Genomic DNA, 23183 nt, shown 5'->3' with positions numbered 1-23183 from the left:
CTGTCCTGGATGTGTTGTGAGCCAGCACTCTCATTTCTTTAAGGCTGTTTGTAACCCAGTCAAATCTCAAACCTGGTCCTGAAGAGAGCTGGGAATGAGGTGTCCATGTGCTCCACCCCATGGAGAGGGCAGTGCTCAGCTTTGGGACAGCAGCAGCCCTGGTTTCTCTGGTCTTGTCGGGCTCCTCCCGCCTTCCCTGCGACCCGCTGGGATTCTAGCCCAGCTGGCCCTTTTTGCTGCCTCAACTAAGATGACAGGCTTCAGGTGTTTTTTAAATTAAAATGGTTTGTTTCTGCTCATCTCTTTTCCAGATGTCATTACCTAGAGGAAATCTGTCTTTATTTATTAGCTCTTTCCTGTGCAGAATCCAAGGGAGTCTCCCCTTGGCTGGGACCCCTGGGAGGGAGGCCACATGTGGGGTCTCTGTGGGCTGAGGATGGGGGGTCCTGGTGGAAAGAACTGGGGGTGGGGCTGCTGGTAGGGTTTTCTCTCAACCATGTGGCCCATGCGCTGTGACTGTGAGGCTTGCAGTGGGTCAGCTTGCTCTCTGCCGGGCTGGAGGGCTGTGTGAGAGCTTATGAAGGGCAGATGTGGTACTCTGTCGCTGTCTGTCACGTGGCCAACGGCAGCCACGTGGTGTTCATTTTCCTATTAGCAGACTGAAAGCTGCCTGACCAAGCTCCAGCCAGATCCTGGCTGACACCCAGATCTGACCTCTCCCCTCCTCCTCTAGACCTCTGTCAGCTCTGAACCCAGGCCTCTCCCCGCCGGGTGGCTGAGAAAGCCTCTCAGCCCAGGCTTCTTCTCTCCGTTTCTCACTCTTGCCCATCCCACCTCCAATAGCAGTCCGAGAGATCCATCAAAAACTCCAACCTGAGACTTCCCACCCCTGCTTCTAACATCCCAGGCCTCCCCTTTCCCCACGGGATGGAGCCCAAATTCCCAGATCAGCCATGTAGGCCCTTCCCAAGCCAGCCTCCTCCTTCCTGAATGGCCTTGAGCTTCCGTGGTACAACACCCACTCTACTGCCTCACCTGTCCCCTCTGCCAGGCACCCTTCTCCAAGTGGCCCTGCCCAATGCCAGCTCCTCTGGAAACCCATCCGTTCCCCTGCCTCCCAGCATGCAGAACTCCAGACATGTCCCTGCCCCAGGCATGCACCAGACTGCCCCTGTTTTTGGGGGGGCCTGCCAGACTTGAGCCACCCAGAGCCTCCTGGGGGTAGGGGCCAAATCCTCTCCACCACAGTGTCCCCAGTGCCCAGCACAGGCCGTGATGGTGCTGGCAAACTAGATGCACGGGTGAGAGTGATGCTGCTGCCAACCACTTAGGGACTAGAACACTGGTCTTCCCAGGTCCACAACCCTGTAAAGACTGCCCCATGCCCAGTATCCCGAGGAGGATGTTCTCCTGAGGGCTGTGTCCCCTGATGTCCCCTCTTGTCTCTCATAAACATTTTGTGCTGAAATGAAAGGCCATCGTGTTCCCAAAGTAGATAAAAAGATTTGGTTCCCTGACAGACATTCCAAAGAGCTGATTTTGAAGACTCTGTGTGCCTGTTCCTGTGGACAATTCTAGGGATCAATTTGTGGTGACATTCCACAGACCTCCCACTCCCTCCAGCTCTTCTTCCAGCTAGGAGAGGTTGGGGTTGGGGGGCCTGGAGACCCGCCATGAGAGGGTGCTGGGCCGCGGGCAAATGTAAGTCAGATGAGGTCTATCCTGCGGGAGCATCCCATTCCATGGGAGCAGCAGTCCCGGGTGCAGAGAACCAGAGCCCGCGGCAGCGAGTGCCCAGTGCTCAGCGGAGGCCCACAGCAGGGCCAGGGGTTAAGGGAGCAGTGACTGCTGCAGGAGGACAGTGCTGTGGTTAGTGGAAAAGCCAGGACACGCAGGCTGCACACAAATTAGTTAGGCAGGGCTGACAAGGGGCAAGGGCTCAGGCAAGGGGTACATCACAACCAAAATGAAGAGATGGGATGGCACAGGGCTTGTCGGAATGGGAGGGGACTCTGTCTGACTTCGTCAGAGTGTTTATGTACGAGATGAAGGACGTATGAGGGTGAAAAGCCAGGCAGATGCATGTGGCCCTCAGACCCCCACAGAGAGTGCCTTTGGGCTCCACAGAGGGGCAGGGGCGGGGAGCAAGGGGTGTCCATCCTCACTGCACTGCAAGCCAGAAGTGCTCAGCCCCACACGGGATAAGTAGCTGGGGCATTCTATGCCTGGGCTGGTCCTGGGGACTAAGGGTGGGGGGTAGAGCTTATGTGGCTCATAGGGTAAGGGGCAGTGGCCTGTCCTCCTCCCAGAACCCAACGGAGAAGCCAGAATGACCATATATTTCATTTCGTCTATCTTCCTCCACACTTTCCACCACCTCGCTCGCTGGTCCCCTTTGCAGCATTCTCACCTTGCACACCAGGTACCAGAACACCCCCTCCCTGGAGGCTGTGTTTCTGCAGAGCTCTGGAGTCTTGCTGCAGAACCCAGCTGCCCCCCGCCCCGCCCCACTGGCTCTGCGGAGCATGGCCTCACAGGGCCCCTCTCTGTCTTCCCCACAGCTCCTGGAAGGCACAGAGAACTGTGAACACCTCTTTGCGGGGGGAGGTGTCTGGGGGTCCTGGGTGGTGACTGGTCCACAGTGGTGCCCAGCAACCTCTGCGGACAGAAGCTGTCCCCTGCTCTGAGACCACTGTGTCCAGAAGACTCTGCTGAACTGAGTCGGTGATGGCTGGCTCAGGCTGGTCACCATGGTACAAAGAGAAAGCACCCTGGCCTGAGAGTTGGTGCTGAGCCCAGGCCTGGTGAGGCCAAGCAGGAGTGACCTTAAGAGACTGGTTTCCCACTCTGTGGGCCTTAGGTTCCCCATGTGTCCTCGGGGGCCCTGCAGTTCTGGTCTCCTGCGGTTTTAGGCATCACCGGGGCCCTTGGCTCTGGACAGACCCGGGAGTGGCAGGGCATTACCCCTTGCTCCTGACAGATCTGCGTCAGTCTCTCCAGCTGCTCGTCCTGGATGACCTTGGCCTTCTCGTACTGCTGGATGACCATCTCCATCTCCACCTTCACCGGCAGGACGTAAGCTGGAAGACAGAGACAGCTCCGTGAAGAACTTGGCAGTTGTGGGGCTCAGGCGGGAGAGGGGCCGGTCCCAGCAGCCAGCCAGTGGCAGGTTCAAGTCCGGGAGTGGTTCCTAGAGGAGCCGGGGGGTGCAGGGGCTCAGGGGATGTCTAGGCACCCCACAGTACCCAGACAGTATAAGAGGGCTAGAACCCTAACCTGCGGTGACCAAGAGAACTGTTTTCCTCCTTTGTCCTAGTGACAGCACCCTTCCTTCTGGCTGTGTGCACAGCTGCCCAGAGCAAGGGCTGGACTTTTGAGTATCCTGTGCAGCTATGGGCAGCTGTGAGACCACAGTCTGGACATTGGGAGGCAAGTGCAGGTGTCATGCAGCAGCTTCCGGGAGCTGGCGGTAACAAGGAAGCAGAAATCCTGGAACCCTCACTCACTGCTGGTGGGAAAGTGACATGGGGCAGCCGCTCTGGAAAACAGTGGGGCAGGTCCTCAGATGGCTAAACCAGAGTGACCACAGGGCCGGGCAGTCCATGCCTAGGCACTTCAGAGAAACAAAAACATACCTCCACACAAAAGCTTGGACATGGATGTTCCCAGCAGTCAAATGTGGAAACAAGCTAAATGTCCAGCAACGGATGAGGGGATAGAGAAAATGTGGCCTGTCCATACAAACGAGCAGGATGCAAAAATAAAAAGAAATGAAACAGGCTACACACGGATGAAACCTGAAAGCTTTTGCTCAGTGAAGGAAAGCAGACACACCAGAAGACATAGACTATGATCCTACTTATAGGAAATGTCCAGAAGAGGCAAATCTACAGACAGGAATTAGGTTAGTGGCTGCCTAGGGCTGGGAGGGTCATGTGATGTGACTGCTAGTGGGTACGGGCTTTCTTTTTGAAGTGGTGAAAAGGCTCTAAGCTTAGGTTTTGGTGATATTTGCATGACCCTAGGAATATACTAAAAGCCATGGAATTGTGCACTTTGAATGGGTGTTTCATGGTGTGTGAACTATATCTCAATAAAGATGTCTAAAGAGGAAAGGCAGCTCGGGCTTTCCTTTTGCCTCTATCTTCTTCCTCTCTTCCTTCTTCCTAGTGGCTGAGATGAGGATGTGATGGCTGGCCCTGGAGCAGCCATCTTGGGCCATGGGGTGACTTTGGAAAGTAGACAATGTACGGCAGAGCAACAAACAGGAGAAGCTTGGAGTCTCAACTACAGAGAGTGCCACATCAGCCCGGGACTCCCGACCTGCAGACTTTCCTATGAGAGAAAGGCTTCCGTTTTAAGTCACTGTCATTCTGGGTCTCTTTTACTCATGGACAGTCCTATTCACCCAGAGGAGAGAGTCTAGCCTCGGGTTGGTAGCCCAACGGGTCCCTCCCTTGGGCAGTTCTCCAGGCTCTGTGAAGTCTCAGTATCAACTCCTGACCCGACCCCGGGCCTCTGGCCTTCATGCTCTTCTCATGTCGCAGAATTCAGCTTTTCCTGACTTGTCAGAAACTTCGTCACATGCCTCTCTTGCCGCTGTATTCTACAACTCTCCACATCTCCACTCTTTGATTCCTTTTCCACCCATGGTCTCCCACCCTCTGGGTGTTCTCTGGCTGCTGCAGGAATCATGCGGGGCAGAGAAAGCAGAATTCTCCTGTTTGCTTCTCAACTGGAGGGCAGCCCACTTGTCCTGCAAGAGACTCCCAAGGCTGGACCCAGTGGCTTCTGCCTCCTCAGAGCTCTGCTGAAGCCAATTCACACCCAGGGTGAGAGAAGCAAATTAACACCCACACTTTCACCCAGCACATCCCTATCCCGAGGCTTCCAGTGGTACAGCCACGCCTGCTGTGTCAGGAGAAAGGGGCAGCAGCTGGGAAGAGCGTTTGCAATGGGCTGTCAAGACCCATCAGTGTGAGGGTGTACAGCTGTTCACATGTGGCTGAGAAGAGCCAGAAGGCGCTGTTCCTGCTCCGAAGGGAAATGATGTTCTTGTGAGTGGACGCACCCTGAGCAGATGAGAGTGAGTGTACAGATAAAGAGCACACTGGTACTTGCCGGGGGGCCTGAGCTCCAATTCGCTTGCTCTGCGACAAGGGTCCCTCTTGGCCTCAGTTTCTCCATCTGTCAAATGACAGGAATGGACGAGACGACCTCTCAGAGCCTTCCCGGTTTGGACTTTACAAAGTTACATTCCAGTTGGATGAAGATTCTGGATTAGGAGCTAGCTCCCTGAAAAGACATCCCAACCCACAGTGCTAACCGGGTGGGATGTGGGGGCAGGGACTAGCAAGAGGGAACCCTGCCAGGGGAGGAGAGACCCCAGAGGCTGTCCTTCCTGCCCCTTACCCTTCCCCCACTCCCCTGCAAATGCTGTTGGGTGTTGGGGTATCCTCATAGCCACAATTTCTGACATTTGCAACCAAAATGCAGGGCCAGAGTGACCTTAAGAGTCTATATACGATACAATCTGTAGTCTTAATAGTCTATCTAACGGTGGTCTGAACCTGCTCAGAAGGTCCTTAGAGATGCCCCCAGGAGAAGAGAGGGCAAGGAGGTGGGCTTTGCCCACCCCCACCCCCTTCAAGTCCATCAAAACGCTTCCCTTTTAATCTATCTTTCGCACTGGAGAGCTGCATAAGATTTTGCAGAAGACAGGGTTTTGCTACTTAAAAAAAGCTCAGGAATCATCATCTATATAACCTCCTTGTTGTGCGCTACCCCTCCATGCGAGCGCCTGGCTCCGGCTGCCCAAAGTCCTGGAGGAGCCCACCTCCTTGAGGGGCAGGCCGGCCCGTCTGTGGTGGCTCTGTGCCTGGTCTGTGCCGAGTCTGGCTGAGGTGAGGTGGGCCTCTGTGCCATGTCCTGGGAGGTCTACGGACCACCTTCTGGAACCTGGAGCTGGCTGCTCCCTCTTCCCCATCCCCAGGCCAACCCATCCTAGTACCCTGCCCTGTTCTTCGGGGACAAGGTTTCCAGAACTCTCTCATTTGGGTGTCTCTCTTCTGGGGGGACACTCTCAGGTCTGCCATCATTTCCTGGAAGTAGAGGAATGACCCAGGTCAGGGCACAGCTCTCCAAAAGAGGTGGCTCCTTTGGGAGGGTGGCCTTTGGCTCTGACGGTAGCAAAGGCAGGGAGAGAGCGGAGGTATCAGACACTCTCTGGGAACGGAAGCTCAGATGGGAGCACGTGCCACTAACACTGACCAAAACAAGCCAAAACCCAGACCAAGCCAGCACCTCTCCCAGAAACCATCTCGAGCCGTTTGCAGGTCAACAGGTTGGGGTGGGGCACCCCTTGCTGCACAGAGGGGAGATGGGCCCCATAGGGAGCAACTCCTCGACCAGGAGGCTGGACGAAGCCAGTGGTGAGTCTGTAGGCGGCGGGCGGCAGGCGTGCATCCAAACCCTCAGGCTGTGCAATGCTGGTGTTCCAGAATGGCAGGCCCTGCTATAAGTTCTCATGGGAGGCGCTGGCCAGCCAGACATACAATAAAGAGTTATGTTGGAACGAATGCTTAAGTGCTTGCATGGGACATCTCGGCAGTGTGTGCAGCTCCTGGACATGTGACATGGAGTGAGTGGTGACAGGCTTGGTGTTTCTGTGCCAGCAGGCTCTGGCCTCCAGTCCCTGAGGCTGGTGGGGTCATGCCTCCCACCCACCCCGTACCACGTGGCCTCCCTCTGCTCTTAGTCAACAGTGCCAGGCTCAGTAGTGGCCACCTGCCACCCTGCCACCCTCACTGACCCTTCTTGGACCACTCACCATCAATGACCCTCTTCACCCGCCAGATCCGGAGCATGATAATGAGGCTGATGGCATCCCAGGGGCTCCTGGGCCCATTGGCCACAGTGGACGCCACCATCGGGGCCAAGGACAGGATGATCACAGCCCCATCAAACACCTGTGAGAGGAATTGGATTTCAGTGCCATGGGCCACTTCCTGGAGGTCCCAGAAGCAGGTCAGGCAAAGCAGCTGGTATGGCCGAATTCTCCAGGAGGTCTGTCCCCACCTCAGGCCTTCCTATCCCCACCTCAGGTCTCCCCTGACCCTCCTCCATCTCTTCAGTGACCTCTCCACTCCTAGACATGCCCATGGCACTCTTCCCTCTTAAGTGACCTCAGCCCATCCCCAGACTTTGTTCCGATGGCCTGGGGTTGCTCCCAGCATCTTTTCCCAGTGTCTCATCCCCTCCTGGGAGTGGGCCTGTATTCCATGCCCCAGTGTTTCTGTTCTAGCCTTTCTGAATCCCTCACTGGCAGTGGGGGCTGAAGGCTGGATCCTTCCCCTTGGGTAGCAGGAGCCCAGAGCCTACATCTTATTTCTATCTGATGCTGAGTCTCTCACCACAAGGAGGAAGGGGTAGGAGAAGAGGGGGCCCAGCGTGGACAATTCAGCCTTGGGCCCCGACCTTCTATTTACCTGCTCAAGCTTGGGTTCGTCTGGACATCCATGGGCCAGGCCTTTATGTCTGTTCCCAGCACGTGGCCCGAAGAGGCTACGGCGTGGATGTGGGGTGGGGGGTGGGTGAGGAAGGAGTGGACAGTGGACATGGTCCTGGTCCTACATGCACAAAACTCCCAGCGACAGCCAGGCTTCCTTGGCCTCTCATCCCCACCCACCAAACCAGACCCTTTTGCAGGAAGCAGAGCGGCGGGATACTCTACTGAAACAAGCTTGCCCAGCTCTCTGACCACTGGGCCATTTTAGAGTGGAATCATTTGTTTTAAGACACATTTCAAAGCTTTTCCAACTGACTCAAAAAAACCTTTTCAAATCTTGCAGAATTTTGAGGAGAATTTTCAGGCTGTCCCTTTGCCGGGAACTTTCTCCGTCTGCCTGTCCCCTGCCCTCCAACCGCAATAACACAGCCACAGGGACTTCGGCACCCAGTGTGGAAGGATCATGCCTTTTTGAGGGTCCCACCCGGAGGGACGTTTTCCGGCTCCCAGGATGGCCAGCGTGGGGGGTGCGCATCGACGGTGGCCTTTACCTCTATTTTGTTTTCGATATAATCCCAGATCCCAAGCACCACAATCCGAAGTACAGTCTGGGGAGAGGAAATGAGAGAAGAGATTATGATTACTGCTCTCCAGCCCCTGCCCCTCCCCACAGCGGAGAAGATTCCAGAGCTCAGAATCGGGGCTCTGCCTCCTTGTTCAGTAATGAAAAATGTCTTTACCACCTTCCGAGAGTTTCTCAGCTTACATGCCCTCCCCACCACACTCTGCCTCAGCTCCTGTTTTGCATCATGATCCATGCAAACCTCCCCCTCCTCCACACCCTAACACACTGCAGTGCTCCCAGGACATACAGAATATACCCCGATCCCACTTCCCTCTCCAGAGTCATCTCCTGCACGCCTGTCTATGCCACAAATCTACACACATGCAAGCTCTTTCCTCTTTTGCCTTGTCTTTGCATATGGCAGACGGCCTGTTCGCTCCTCTCCCCCTCCCCAATCTCCTCTCTTTTTCTTAGAGAATTGGATAATTAGCATGGTCACCCAGCTACAGCCAACATCTCCCAGCTGTGGAAGGCATTAGGCTCCTTCTCCTCTTTCCCTCTGCCCAAAGACTAGACTGTGTAGGTATGGTGGGTGAGCCACCTTCGGCAGGGAAGGCTGGGCAACAAGATGGAGGCCTTCTGGGTCCCCAGCAGCCCCACATGACCACATTTGCCTGGACTGTTCAACCCACTTGTCCTTCTGTGAGAGAGAAATGGACCCCGCCTTGTTGAAGCCCTTGTGTTTTCTTTTTCTTTTTAGAGCAGTGTGGCCAGTGTGCTAAGCAGCAGTGCCCTTTCCCTTCTCTACCTGGAAAAGGCCTTCCTGTCCTTCCAGCCCCTGCTCGGATGTCACCTCCGTGAAGGTCTCCCACACTCCCTGGGCTCAGTGCGTCTTTCCTTGGTGTTCCTGCAGAACTTGGGGACATCAATCACTCTCTGTGGTGCTTCATCGTACCTTGGTGGTGATTACTTCCCTGATCCCCCAGGCAAGGCTCAAGAGACACTGATTTCTCTCACACAGAGTAGACACGGAATCCAAGTGTGGTTTGAGTCCATGAACAAACACACGCATGAAGGATGAATTTCTTAAGACCCCTAGTAATTTACTCCAATGCTGCTGCCTTCAGGAGAGGGCTCCTCCCCAGGACTACGTCTCACTCCCAAGAGAGTATGTACATGCCAGTCTCAGAGGACCCTGGTACATGTGTCTGGAGGCCTTTCCTAAAGCAAGATGACTAGCTCCCAGTAATTCACAGCAGTTGGTGTCTCTGCTCGCATGGGCTGCAGTACAAGACCAGCCATCTGAACTCAACAAAGCTGCTGACCGCCCATGGATCTCCACCCACACTTACACCACGAAAAGGCTTGGCTGATAAAGTTCACCTCCTTCTTGTTAAAGCCTATCCTGTCTTCATGAAGGAATGAGTAGGTGGGATCCTGGTGGCATCTTTGACAACGGAGAGGGTCATGTGATAGCCCGATGTCCATTCTCACATGGCTTCTTGATAGGGGACCTATGCTTAACTGCAGGACAAACTCCAGAAACCTAGGTTGAGGTCCAAGACATCTTGAAGTCACAGCTCAGTAATGGACTGGTTGTGTGGCCTTGGATAAGTCAAATCTCCTCTCTGTGCCTCAGTTTCCCCTCTGCCAAGGAGATGGGTTAAATGATATGAATCTCCCAATTCTTTATGAAATTAACCTTTGCCATTTACTACATACCAATAAGTGCCAGGCCCTGGGCCAGCACCTCACATGTGGTTCTCATTTTGCAGAGAGGGAAACTGACGCTCACAGAGATGAAGTGGGCTTCCCAGGTCACTCAGGCATTGGATGGTGAGTTGGCATTTGGACCTGGATGTTTTTGACTCTGCGTGGTATTCTCCAGCAGCATAACCACAGATGGGCCTCGTTTCTTTGGTTGCTATTCCATCCATCTAACTGTGCTGACATTGAAATGTGGTGTTTATCTCCTCTGAAATGTCACACCGGCCACATCCACTCCAAATTCCCAGTTGTGAGGCTCCCAGAAGCAGAAAGTCCAGGCCAAGAGAGAGAGGAAGAGGGCCTGGTCCGAACAGGATTTCTCCTGGGGCTGCTACTTCTCCTTTTTCCTCTATTAAAATTGTGGTAAAATTACACATAACACAAATTTCACCGTTTTAACCATTTCTAAAAGTGTACTGTGGCATTAAGTACATTCACACTGTCACACAACCGCTCATCTCCAGAAGTTTTCCATCACACTCATTAAAACCCAACTCCCCGTCCCCACCCCCCCCCCGGCCCCCACCGTGCCCGTCACCACCGCTCTACTTTTTGTTTCTGAGTTTGACTACTCTAGGACGCTCATATAAAAGGAATCCTCTCACTTCTTGATAAACAAGGCAGCAGTCCAGGGGATGCAGGGCTGGGGGATGAAGAAGGGAGCCGGCCAGGCTCGAGATGCAGCCAGCAACCCCCACAAGGGGAGGAGCAGGCAGCAGACAAGACACATGGAGCCTGTGTGCTCCAGTAAGGGATGGGAGTTTAATGGCTACCGGGCTAAAGCTGAGCCACAGAAACCAGCGGAGCAGCAGGAGTATGGGCTACCTGCCTCCCTCCTTGCTGGCCCATCCCACTGGGATCCATCCTCTGAGGTCCGACTCAGGTCACCCTCCTCCTTCCTAACCCAGTCCATGGAAACACAACAGCCAAAGGCAGCTGTGGAGACACCTCCTGGCCCAGCCTCCCACCGCAGAGGGGGAACTGGTGGCGTGGAGACAGCTGCTCCAAGTCTGAGTCAAAGCCAGAATGAGAACCCAGCTCGGAGACAGCCCACCTGGCGGCCTTCGTCTGCAGCATCCTTTGCCAAACTCCCCTGCCCTCGGAGACAGGGACCTGGCCACACTGCCTGCTAGGGGCTGACCGGTCCAGTCACAGCTGTGTTTCTCAATAGGGCGGCAAGGACTCCCTGCGTCAGCATCTGGGGATCTGTCTCAAATGCAGATTCCTGGACTCGCATGGAGATCCAGGTATCCGAATCTATGGGGGCAGGGCCCAGGAATATGCCTTTTTTACAGACTTCCCTAGAGTACCCACTGGAAGCACAGGGATTTATCAAGCAACAATGCCCCGGGTTGGAAACAGGGAGACCACATGCCTAGATGCAACAGGGAGGAGAATTATAGTAACAGTCCAAAGTCAGATCCTCTTTGTGGCTCTCTCCCTTACTAAGCATGTGCCATCTGCTAGAACGAGGGTGGACCAGCGCCCCATGCTGCCCGCCTCACCAGGCTGCTACGAAGCTCCACGGGGAAGGCAAGAGCAGGGCAGGGAGGAGGGGCTGTATATCACCCACTCCAACCTGAGGCCCCTCATCCTGCAATCCTGCCCCCAAGAGTTGCAAAGGGCTTTGAGCAAGGGTCCAAGGAAGCCCAAATCCTTGGAATTTCTGGAGCTTGGAAGCTCCAGCTGCCTCTTTCCCGCCTAGGACTGAGGGTTTTTAGCCCCTTTATTCCAACCTTGCCTTCAAGAGCTAAGGATGCTCTGGCACATGGGATAGGCCAAACTCTTAGCGAAACTTCAATGAGAGCATCCCATATTCACTACAAGCCCAGCTCCGCTGCCGTCTTGCAGGTGCAGAAACAGCCTCAGGGAGAAACAGGTAAACCCTTTGGTCCTCAGACCCTTTTCGTTCCCACCTCAGATGCCCACATCTTTTCCCCTCAGGAAGCCCTGCTTTCTGGAAGGACTCCTCTCCCCTCTCCCTGGAGAAGGGATTTAGGCTTTAGGTAGCAAGAGGAAAGAGTGAGACTCTGGCATCTGCTCCAGACTCTGTCTTAGTCAGGTGGCAGTAAGGCCTCCCACGCCTCCTGAGAAGGCCCCACCTTCTCTCCCTGGGATGGGGTCTGATGAGCTTCTAGGGCTTGGGAACCTTGGAGGATACAGGCAGAAGCACCTGCTAGTTGGTAAAATGCCTCTATGAAAACTTTAAAAAGGTACCCCTTTTCCAGACAGAGGGAGATCCCCTGCCTCACTGCCTGGTGAGCAGAGTAGGGACTGGCACCCTTGCTCCCTGCAGAGCCATCCCTGAAACCAGGCCCCACCAGTGGGGGAGAAGGGAGCAGCAAACACCTAGGTCTGAGCCTGTGCCCCGGCAACACTGCAGCTGGGCAGGGTGGGGGAGTGGGGTGCAGGCTGGCCTTGGGAACACCTGCGGTGGGCACAAGGTGGCTGGGGGCTGACCCCACTCACTTCCTCAAGAAGCACATCAACTCTTGGGCAAGTTTTCTCTGCCAAGATAGCTGCTGGCTCCTTCCTCTTAATCCCCCCATCCCCAGGTTAAGTGAGAGCGGCAAGGGGAAGACATGGGACTCAGGATCCAGCCACAAGGAAGAAGAAAGAAATGTGAGGAACCCTTGTAGGGTCTGAAAGCAGTCTTGAATTGGTGAGCAGAAGAAAGACCTTCTGGGTAGCAGGTGAGGATTGGGGGTGATGGGGGAGCACCACGGTGCCTCCTAGGCTTAGGTGCTGATAAAACAGGAGCAGAGGGACCAGCCTCCCCTTCACACCTCCATCCTTACACCCTCAAAGTCCATGGGCATGAAGCACAGCAAGCCTCCTCCCCAGGAGGTTGGTGTCTTCCCTAGGGGTCTACACATGAACTCCTGACCACACGCAGTAGCCAATACCTCTGATACCTCCGGCGGACCAGGGCTCATGGGCAAACTGCTGCGCTCTCCCTGGTGCTGGCTTCATTCTGGCAGGAGGTGCTCAACTCCCTTGAAAGAATGGGTACGAGACCCGTAGGGCAGACAACACGACCAATTGTCAGTCCCTTCTACATTGTGTGTGTGCACTGTGCCAGCCCTCGGGTAAGGAAGCAAGCGTGAAACACACAGGCTGTGCAAAGCTGAGTTCCAGAACTTCCTCTCAGCCCAAGAACCCTCTCAGTCTCCTCATTCTAAAACATCCCTCACTGATCCCATGTCTCCCTTCAGCCACCGCCGTCCCTCTTCTCCCAGGTGGAGGTTTGGAGGTGGCGCCTCCACTTTACCCCCTGCAATCTGCCACGAGCCCCACCACAGCAGTGGAAACGCTCCCGCCTTGTTAGCGATGACCCCCTGTTGCGGGCTCTCATGGATAAATTCCTGCAATTTATCTCAGTGTGGTGGTGTCTAGTGTTGGGCACTTCCCTCCTCTTCAAGAACCCCCCTTCTGTCTCCAGGATACCAGCGGCTCTGGGTTCTCCTCCCACTTCCCTTGGCTACACCTGCTGGTTCATCTGGGCTTTCTCTTCCTCTGTCCATACTGATAGTGCTTCCCAGGACCCCAGTTTCTTCTCTACTCCCTAACCCCATCCAGGGATGATCGCTACCTCGGCTGCAATTCCCACCCATACCCAGAAGCCCCCTAAGTCCATGTGCCTGGCAGGAGCTCCGCTTGGCAAACCCCATCACTGTCGCCTCTTTGGCTGGCCTTCTCCACTGCTGTGCTCCCCTCCTGTCGCCTCTTTGGCTGGCCTTCTCCACTGCTGTGCTCCCCTCCAACCCCTGCCCCCAGTGATGATCTGTGATCAGGGTTGCTCTTTCATCTCTTTCCCTCTTGTCCCTTTCTCCATCTCCCTTCCACTTTCTGGTTCAAACCGTTAACCTCGAACAGCTGAGCCATGCCTCCTAAATGGTCTCCAAATTCCAGTTCCCCCTTCCTCCAGGCCTGGATGTCAGGGTGACTTCTCTAAAAAGCCAATGTCATCACACCCCTCTCCTGCTTCGAGGCCTCCGGCGGCTCCCCACTGGCTTTGGGTCAAGACCCCAACCCCTGAGCAAGACATTAGGGCCCTTTGTGATCTGGTCTTGCCGGGGTTCGCTGGATGTCTCACCACCTCCCCTGCCATAGTGGACAACCAGACACAGGGTGCTGGCTCCCGCCTCTGTCCCCTCTGCATTCTGCGACCGCTGCCTGAGGTCCTTCCAGCTCACCCACCTGCAAGCTCACAGCTCTGCAGACAGATTGCTTCCATGACTACCTTGAGCTTGAACTTCAGCCCCGTTTCCAGGGCTCTCATATTTGCTTGGCTGCTTCCCAGTCAACTACAGACACCCCGAAGCTGGGCCTGCACGGTGGCACCAGATCTTTATCTCTGCACAGCACCTCAGGTGCCTGGCTGGGGTGTGCGAAGACCGAGGGGTCCTGGCAGCGGGGGAAGTGCAGCAAGCAGTCACAGCGGGCGTGCTCCAGTGCCGGTCCCACGGGGGCAGGGGGCACACGGCCCGGGCTGGGGATGGCAGCCGCGCACCTTCTGAATCAAGCCTGATCCCTCGAGGAGTCCAGTGCTCTGGGCTCTTACCCATTTCCTCCTCTTCAGTCTTTTTAGGACACTTTCATAATCCTATCCGGCTTCTCCTGTGAGGTGGTGGGGCAGCCGCTGCTCACATTATGGAAGGGACAAGTGCAATCAGAAGTGACAGGATGTGTGGCTCTCTCAGCTGGGGGAAAGGCAGGTTTGGGGCCCCGATTTCCCTCCACCTCTCGGAAACGTGGAAAGGCAGACAGGGAAGCCAGACTCCTTCCCGAAGTGCGCCCCCTTCGGTGGGGTCAAGAAGGCAGCCCTGCCCCTGGGATAGGCCCAAGTCCCTCAGGTCAAAGATGAGGAAGCCAAGGCCAGAGAGCACCGGTGACTTGCCCCACGTGCTGCATCCCCGTGGCCAAACTGGCTCCCTCTTGTTGTACCCTCGTCAGACACAGAGGGGACGCAAATGCATCATTTCTCAGAGCGTGAAGCCCAGCACCGCATCTTGCCTTCTGTGGGATGACTGAGGCTCACCCCTGGGAGGAAGTGGCAGGTGGGAGAGGGGCCCCCTCATGAGTCCAGGGTCTTGGGGTGGCTGCTGATTTGGAAAGAGGAAGCCCTGGGTCAGTTTGGCTTAGCTGGCAATGGCCTTCCCTTGGTAAAGGCACAGGTAAGCCAGCAGGCCAGGCTCCCTCAAGATGGAGAGGCTGCACTGGAGAGGAGGTGGCCCCCACAACTGATGGAGAAAGAAGCCTTGACCAACTGACAGGTGGAAAAACAAAATGTGGCCTCTCCATCCAATGGAATCCTATTCAGACACAATAAGGAATGACTCCCTAAGCCACACAACAACGTGGGTAAACTTGACAATGCTACGTTGATGGAAAAGATCGTGGGTCATATGGCCGTGTTTATGTGAAATACCCTGACCAGTTAAGTTCCCGGACAGAGAAAGTGGATCCGTGGTTGGAGGGGCTGGTCAAGGGGGAATGGGGAGTGACTGCATCATGGGTTCAGGCCTCCTCTGAGAGGGAGGAAAATGTTTTGGCACTCAAAAGAGGTGACCTAGCACAGGGTATGCTCTAAATGCCACTGGATGGTATAGTTTAAAAGAGTTATGTTGTGCAAAGTTCACCTCAATAAAACAATAAGAGGAAGAGGAGGATGAAGCAGCAGCTGCTTCCACCGCTGCCTTGAGGCTCCTATCTAGAGGGCCAGACCCGGGTCAGCTTTCTCCTCTTCCAGGAAAAGAGCTGGGCCTCTCTACCCTCCCCTCCCACCACGCCCAGCATTAGGGGACAGGGCCAACACCTCTTGGCCTGTGCAAGAACCCTGCTGCTGGGTGGCCCAGTCTGGCTAGGCCCCAACCCCGTACAGTTTCAGGAAGAGAAGCAGCTGGGCTCCCCGGCTGTACGTGGCAGGCTGGTCCTGATGTCAGCCAAGGGTGGGGTTGACTATGATTTGCAAAACAGCATTTGTACAATTCTCCATCTGGACTCCAAAAGTTTTGCTCATTCTTGGGTGCTACAGAGCCATCTGGAAGCACAGTGACTATCAGGGCCCAGGAAACTCTTGGGACACCTGCTTTCACCTTGGGCCCTTTTAGGGACCCCACCCAGCCTGCCTGCCTGATATCCACTGTCACAACGATGAGAAGCATCTCAGGCAAGTAGCACAGCCTGTTTGAACAGATATCCTCAAACTGAGCCCAGAGCAGCCTCAACCTTCTCTTCTTTGGGTCTAGACGTGTCTCCTGGGGCCGCACAGCACAGGGTGACCCATCTGCCTTGAAGCAGCCCTCAGAGCACAGATGGGCGAAGGATGGGGTGGAGCCTGCTTCTGGTCCCAGCTGTCATTCCTGCAGACCCTGGGCAGCTTTCCACTCCTCTCCAGGCCTCACTGTCCCAACTTGTCAAATGCCACGCCCACATTCTGGGTTGCCCTAAAGCTTAGTTGAGACAAGAGCTAGAATACTGCTCAGGACTGGTCAAAAGGCACCTACCACAGCATCAGGAGCCCTATAGGTCAAACCTTTGTTTGACCTTTGTGAATTAACACCCATTCATTAAGTCCTGCCAGGCTTGGAGTCTTGGAATGACCCCACCCTCGGCCTACAGCCACGTCTCTAGCTATTTCCTGAGGAAAATGGGGCCAGACTTCAAGGGGTGATGTTCATTTCACACTAGACAAGGCAGGTGTGCTGGGCACGCTGGGTCAGGGGTCCGAGGCTTTGCAGGGTTGGATCTCTTCTTTCTCGGTTCCTGGCCCTGGCCCCTTCCCCCAGAGTCTCGGTCCCCTCACAACCTTTTGTCGCTAGGGCCACAGAGGGATGCAGTGGTGACAGCCCAGATTAGAAGCCCAGAGGCCTGGGCCCAGTTTTGGCCAGAATTGGCCAGGTAACCCCAGGCCACTCTCCTTGTCTGTACTATTTGAAAAAGGCCACTACCAGCATTTTCAGCACTGAAAATGCACGGCTAAGGGGCACTGGCTCCACTGGCCCTTCTCACCAGAGGTGCCCCAGTCACCGAGGAGCACAAACACTATCCCACAACTCCAAACCCGCTGGGGAACAGGGGTCGGTGGGCGGGGGTGGGACCTCTCTGAGGCTTTCTTGCTCTTGCTGATGCTTGGTTCTTCGGGGCACTCCGTGACATGTGCAAACCCAGGTGCATGACTTGGGCTGCCCCATCCCGAGATCAGCGTGTAGCAGCCCTGAGTTCCCGCTGGGCAGGGTGCCCTGTTACTCCCCTGTTAGCCCTCTGTTACTCCGTGTTACTCCTCTGATGCTACCCGGTTATGGCTCCACCCGACCTGGTCTTTGGTCTTTGACAAGGCCAAGGGTCGGGACTGGTGGGAAGCTGGTGGGGAGCCCTGGCTCCTCCCACTCTGAGTGTGTGTCTGGGAGTGCGTGGCGGTTTGAGGCTGAGATTGCTCTGCACAGGGGCTTGTCTGTCTCAGGCATCTTGTCTCCGGCAGTGACAGGAAGGGAATGCCAAATTCATGCTAGGAAATAAATTCTGCAAAGCCAATAAAACCAAAGCAGAGGGATAGAGGGAAAAACTGCAGCAACTGATGAAACATTTTTGTTGGCAGTCACAGGCACAGGACACATTTTCCAAGGTTTTCATCAAGGAGACATCTGGCCATGGCCTGTGTGTTTGTGGGAGGGAATCCTGGGGAGTGGAGGCAAGGGAGCTGGGGAGGGCAAGACCCTCCAAAGGGAAGGAGGCTGGGAAGCAGGCACTGTGGAGGGGCTGCTGAGTCACCTCCAGGGCAATGGTTTCAGTGAGCTGGTGGGGACGCTCCCCGGGAGGGTCAGTGTTGGGATCTGCCCCCATAGCCAGAGCTTCAGGCCAGGGCTTGCCTGCCAACTCCGTGGGCTGCAGGAATCGAGGCAGGGGAAGGGAATGTTCTGTGCTTGGATTGCCTGCCGCCCAGCCGCACCACACCGCACACCCAGACTCAGGATTCAGGACTGATCTTTGAAGGATATTGAGGGCTACTATGTGGGGCCAGAGTCAGCCCACAAGAGGACCTTGGGACTCTTAACACTTTGGGTTTCCTGACCATGTCTCCAAATAGTCTGTACTTCCATACCTTCACTCACGAGGTTCCTCTCGCACAGCATCCTTCTTCCCTTCGAGGCACTGCTGTGCTCTGGGACCCAGAGCCCCCTGAGCCTGTGGGGTAGCAGCATCCATGTTGACATGAGCTGTGTGTGTGTGTGTGTGTGTGTGTGTGTGTGTGCATGTGCACGCATCTCTCCAACAGGCTCTCTGCCTTTTCTTTCTGCCATTCTCTCCATGCTTTGTGACCCTGCTGAAAGGCCCCACTGGGCCCTCTGCGTGAGCTGGTGTGGGCCTGTGGCCGTGGAGGTGGGGCAAATGGGCGGATAGGGACGGTGAGCAGCTGACGTGGGCTAGTCTTTGGCTCCACTGGGAAGAACTGGATTTCCACAGGAAATTCCCCCATCTTTCAACGACTTGCCCCTGTTCACAAAATGAAGCCCAACCTTCCCAGCCCCTTGGGAGACCTGGCCCACAGCAGTCTGAAGTCAACGGCACTGAAATGCAGGCCAGGGTATCATGGTGATGGTCTGGGGTCTGCTCTAAAGAAGGGTCACTCACCCCTGGGTACAGGCAGAGCAAGGTGCTGGCATCCTGGCTGCCCACACGGTTCAGTCTCATACTGGGCAACTAGCTCACACTAAAACCCAGTGGCCCAGGAGTCCTCAGGAGCTCGTTCCCTCTTACCTCACCCGGGGAGATCCTGACTTGGGCTTCAGTCGGCTGGCTAGAGCAATGGTAAAGGGTGTCCGTGATCCCTGATCCCACCACCCCATTCCTGTGGCCCTCTGCTCATGCTTGGCCCAGCAGACCCCACAGTCCTGCATCCCCTGCTCAAGTCCACTGCCCAGGCTGGTAACTCCATTCTCTCTGCCCACTGTGTGCCCAAGCCCCGGGTAGTTCTCACCACTCGCAGGCCCCCCGGGGAATCAGCCCAGCCCCCTGCCTGCTGCTCACGCACATGGCCCTTTGCCTCCCTCAGCCACTTCCTCCTCAGTCTCACCTTCACACACGTTGTTGCCTACCCCTTACTCGGAGGACACCTATTCATCCTCTGGGATTCCACACAGGGGTCATGAGCTGGGGTCCAGGCCTCCCTGGAGGCATCAGCAGTGGCACTGACACCTCATAGCCCAGAGTCCAGCCCCCTGCCCTGTTTTCCCCTCTGTGCAGCCTTGAGGGCCGGCAGAGGGCGGGACACTGGTAAATATTTAGGGAACAGAGCTCGGTCTCCCCAGGGCAAGAGTTGTCCTGAAGAGGTCACAGGACCCAAGTCTTTACCTACCTCTGAGAAGAACACCGAGAGAATGACCAGGCTGATCCAGTGAATTATGCCGGCAAACTGGAATGCACTGGAAACTGCAACAAACACAACAACGGGCCAATTTTAGGTGGAAGGAGTTGGGTGCATTGGTAGAGGGCCTTCACAGCATGGAGGCAGACCTCTGGGAGCCCGGGGCCTGCTCCTGGGAACACTGAGATCTGGACAGAATCATGCCAGAGAGCATCGGGGGCAGCTTAAAATGGTGTCTGCGGTGGAGGTGGTGGGAAGACGGCGGGCCGGTGGTGCTGTCCTTTCCTCTGAGAGGCCTCCTCTGTCTCCCCCATAGGCCGCCTCCCAGAATTCCAGCTCAGTCCCATCAGCCTTGTGGGCTTTGAGCTACAGCCATCCTCCTAGAAAGGGCCCTCCAGAGCCAGGCTGATGAAGACCTCCGTGGCTTTCAGAGCTGGGTAGGCAGCTTCGGTCAAGTCAAGATGAGCTTTCAGAAACCCCTACCACCATTCCCCTCCAAAACTATGGGCACTGTCAGTGGGATTCAAAGCAAGCTTACTTTGGCTTTTCACTGTGGAAACTGAGTGTAGAGAGGCCAGTCAGCCAGGGTGTCTGGGGGATGAGGGTGGAGCCAGCCCCAGTACAGGGGCTGTCACCTCCTAAGTGTGGAAGGACAAGCACTGGGGCTCTGCTATCCTTCCAGGTGGCTCCATTTGACCTCTAGACTCCAGAGTGCAAGTGGAGAGAGCTGTCAGCCCCCGAAAGCTCCCACCCCACCTTCCACCAGACAATCCTTGGAGTGAAGGCGCTCTCTCTGAAAGACCCTCTTAAAATACAGGAGCCAAGACCAGCTTCCAAGCCTAAGAAGGGCGTAGTTCATCAAGTAGTGAGGTCAAAAGCAGGGTGCTGGGGCCCAGGATGAGGGTCAGGTGGGCTCTGATGGAGAATAGATGGGTGGGGATGCTTCCCAGAAGGCAGGCCTCAAAGAGACACTGCAGGGCAGTGGGCAGGGCCCAAACAGGGTGCAGGAATGTTGCGGAAAATGCACCTATGCCGTTTCTCTTCTGGGGTTGGGCCAGACCTGCTTAGTGTGCAGCCCCAGGGGCTAAAGGAAAATATCCAGGGCCTCAGTGGGGAAGCTGGCTTGAAAGAGAAGAACCCACAGTCTCCCCCAAAGTGCTGAGATCAGTGAACCCTGGGGGTGGGCAGAAACCCAGCCCTGGAGCATGTCCCCAGAGCACATACAGCAAGTCTGCAATACCAGGTTCCAGGTGGGAGACCCTGGGGTCCCCTGGCATTGGGCCAATGTGACCCTTAGAGGATGAGGCCTGGATATACTGTGGATTCTTTCCATCCCAGGCCACATGAGGACTAGTGGGAAGTGAGAGTCTGAGGCCTGTGTGACTCTGAAAAGACCTCCAGATGATTCTGAAAACATAAAATCTCTCCCCATTATTTCTCAAATGAATTCCTGTGCCTTTTTTTACGGTTTGCTTTAGAAGAGCAATAAATCTCTGATTGTGCATTTTATGGAATTTAAGATGCCTTTTATGAGCTGCTATTGGATCTCCCACCAAAATCAATCTCCTGGATACTTAATTTTAAGCAAAATTCCAGTGTCGGCCAGGTTCTCAGTTCTACTCAATGCCATGTCACAACCTGAGCAGCCAAGGGTCCCAAGTATAACCTACGACAGGGAAAGAAAGACTCTGTTATGGCCAAGACCTCATAAAAAGCAGACATATGGATGAGTGGGAGGGAAAGTATACAACATGGTTTAATTGAAGACAGGCTGAGTGTAAAACCAGTGCTGGTCACTTTATGCTGGAAGATACTTTGATTGGAACCAAGGGGCCATCAGCTGCACAAAACCCAAGGAGGCTTATCAGACAAAAGCAATTCTGTACTCCCCATCATCCTCTCTTAGGGAGTAGGGAAGGCTGATGGGGTGTGGAAGGAGCTCTGATGGATCCTGAAAACAGAGGCTCCAGTAAAAGAATTGGGGACATTTGAGAAAACAAGTCGAAGACAACTTAATGGGCTTGGGGGTGGCTAGATCTATTGTCTTAGATTTTGCCAGTGGCAGAATCTTGGGGGCCAATAATTTCATCTCTTTTTTATTTGCACTTGAATAATCTGCTTCCTGAATTGGGGAAATGTGGGGGGCGATCCAGGAGCTCTACCCGAAACCACTCACTCATCCAAAGCCAAGAGTGAAGATGTCTGGCTCTCCCCACTGGTGTACTAAATAGGGGTCTGCAAGGGTCAGGGGCAGGAGGTGTCCCCGCCCTGGCAGCCACGTTACCACAGGACATCCAGAAGGACAGAAGAGGGAGCAGACAAGCCGTCGATGGCCATGTGCATCAGGCTCCCATAAACACAAGAGTAGGATGAACACCAAGAGACCTATGGTGGGAAGGAAACTGGCCAGGCCATTGAATGGCCTGGTGGCCTGAAGTCCTTTACCTAGGGGAAGTCTCTAACTTCTCCAAATGTTAATTCCCTTGCCCATAAGATAAGATAAAATCAGTCATGTCCACCTCCCAGGGTTGCTGCTAGGGTCAGATGTATGAAGAAGTGCTTTCAGGATGTTCACAGCCGTAAGTAACTCTGCCCACTGACGGCTGGATAACAATACAAGCAATCCTATCAGCACTGTGGTGGCTGCTCCTTTCAGTTACTACAAGGCGATCGCCTCCACATGTGAGAACTCTCTGTAAGCTACAGAAAAATCCAACCTGGAAAATTCCAAATGGGAAAAATTAAAAAAAAAAACCACACACAAAACAGTGCACACAGGGGTCCCCAACGTTTTAGATCTCATCAGTTTCTGATCGTGAAGGGCAGGGGGAGCTGGAGAGGCCACATTGGGGAGAAGGGGTAAACAGATACTGGAGGTGATGGGGAAAGGAGCTGCCAGATTTCCTCCCTGGGTGGCAATCCCCATGAGCCATGGGGCCAGGGGCACGGCAGCAGCATTGGGCTGGGGGGTAATCGCACTGCTGGTTGGGGACCCCTGATGGATGCACATTGAATATTGACATCATATGTATTTGCATATGTATCTCTCTTGCTACTCACACTGGAGAAGCTTTATATCTATTAGAAGTTCCAGAGTCAGGAGAATCACCACCAATATTACACAGGCTACCAGGAAACTGTTGAGACTCGCACTGAGCAAAAATACCTGCCACACGGCTGCTCTCTTCCCACAGCACGGCTTCAGCCAGGTAGACCTGTGGGGACAAAAGCGGGACAGGAGGCGGGGACAGAAGGTGAGATCCCGGCCATAGCTCTGCTCTCAGGCCCACCCTCATCATTCCTCCCCGGCTCTGCGTCTCCCAGCAAAATGCAACCTTATTTGAGAGGCCACTGGGTAGAATCATGAAGAGGAAAACCAACTCAGGAGGAGTCGGAGCTAGGTACCGAGGCTGACCTGGGCAGCTCAGCAGCAGCCGTCCGTGCTTCGGACTCTACAATGGGTGTGAAACCCACATGCATAGGCTCCTTGTAATCACTGGAGGAGATCATGAAGGTCAGAGAAGAGCCTGGCTGGGTGTAAGAACTGCATGAAAATGAGCTGTTATTATCGTACGACTTGTTTGGTCTTGGAATCTAGCATAGGCTCTGAAGTTAGGAAGCCCTCAGCTCACCTCTAATAAATGCTCAATAAACTAATGAATGAATTTTCAGTGCTTTTTAGCTATGCAAAGATCTGAACTAAATCTCTGTTTCTCAAAGTGGGTTGTATGGAATCCCAGTTCCACAGAATGTGAATGGTTGTCACTTGATAATGTCTATGGTTGGACATGTTTTGGAAAATTTGGATCAAATTCAAATGGATATTTTTCTAGGTGGGACATTTCAGTGCCTTGAATATGTTATTATGCATCACCGTGCTCGAAAGGGATCACAGCAGCCATGCTTTCCAAACTCGCTTGATCATGGCAATGTCTTGTCACCGAGCATCTGGTGGGACTAGTGCTTCATGGACAATC

The 23183-nt window shown here is 54.7% G+C and overlaps 1 protein-coding gene across 2 annotated transcripts in view; it reads right to left on the bottom strand.

Moving 5' to 3' along the window:
* Positions 1-23183, bottom strand: part of TMEM266 (transmembrane protein 266) — a 113602-nt gene that overhangs the window by 25557 nt on the left and 64862 nt on the right. For both annotated transcript variants that reach the window (XM_080808503.1, XM_080808504.1), the window contains exons 4-8: positions 22267-22421; positions 19198-19271; positions 8059-8115; positions 6830-6968; positions 2965-3080 (exon numbers count right to left, since the gene is read on the bottom strand). In XM_080808503.1, the coding sequence (XP_080664629.1) occupies positions 2965-3080; positions 6830-6968; positions 8059-8115; positions 19198-19271; positions 22267-22421 (541 nt within the window). The remainder of the gene's footprint in view (positions 1-2964; positions 3081-6829; positions 6969-8058; positions 8116-19197; positions 19272-22266; positions 22422-23183) is intronic.

The sequence above is a fragment of the Martes martes genome, assembly GCF_963455335.1.
Source record: "Martes martes genome assembly, chromosome: 7".
In the NCBI taxonomy this organism is placed as follows: domain Eukaryota; kingdom Metazoa; phylum Chordata; class Mammalia; order Carnivora; family Mustelidae; genus Martes; species Martes martes.
The sequence above is the reverse complement of the archived record's forward strand: the minus strand, read 5'-3'. Positions and strand labels throughout refer to the sequence as shown.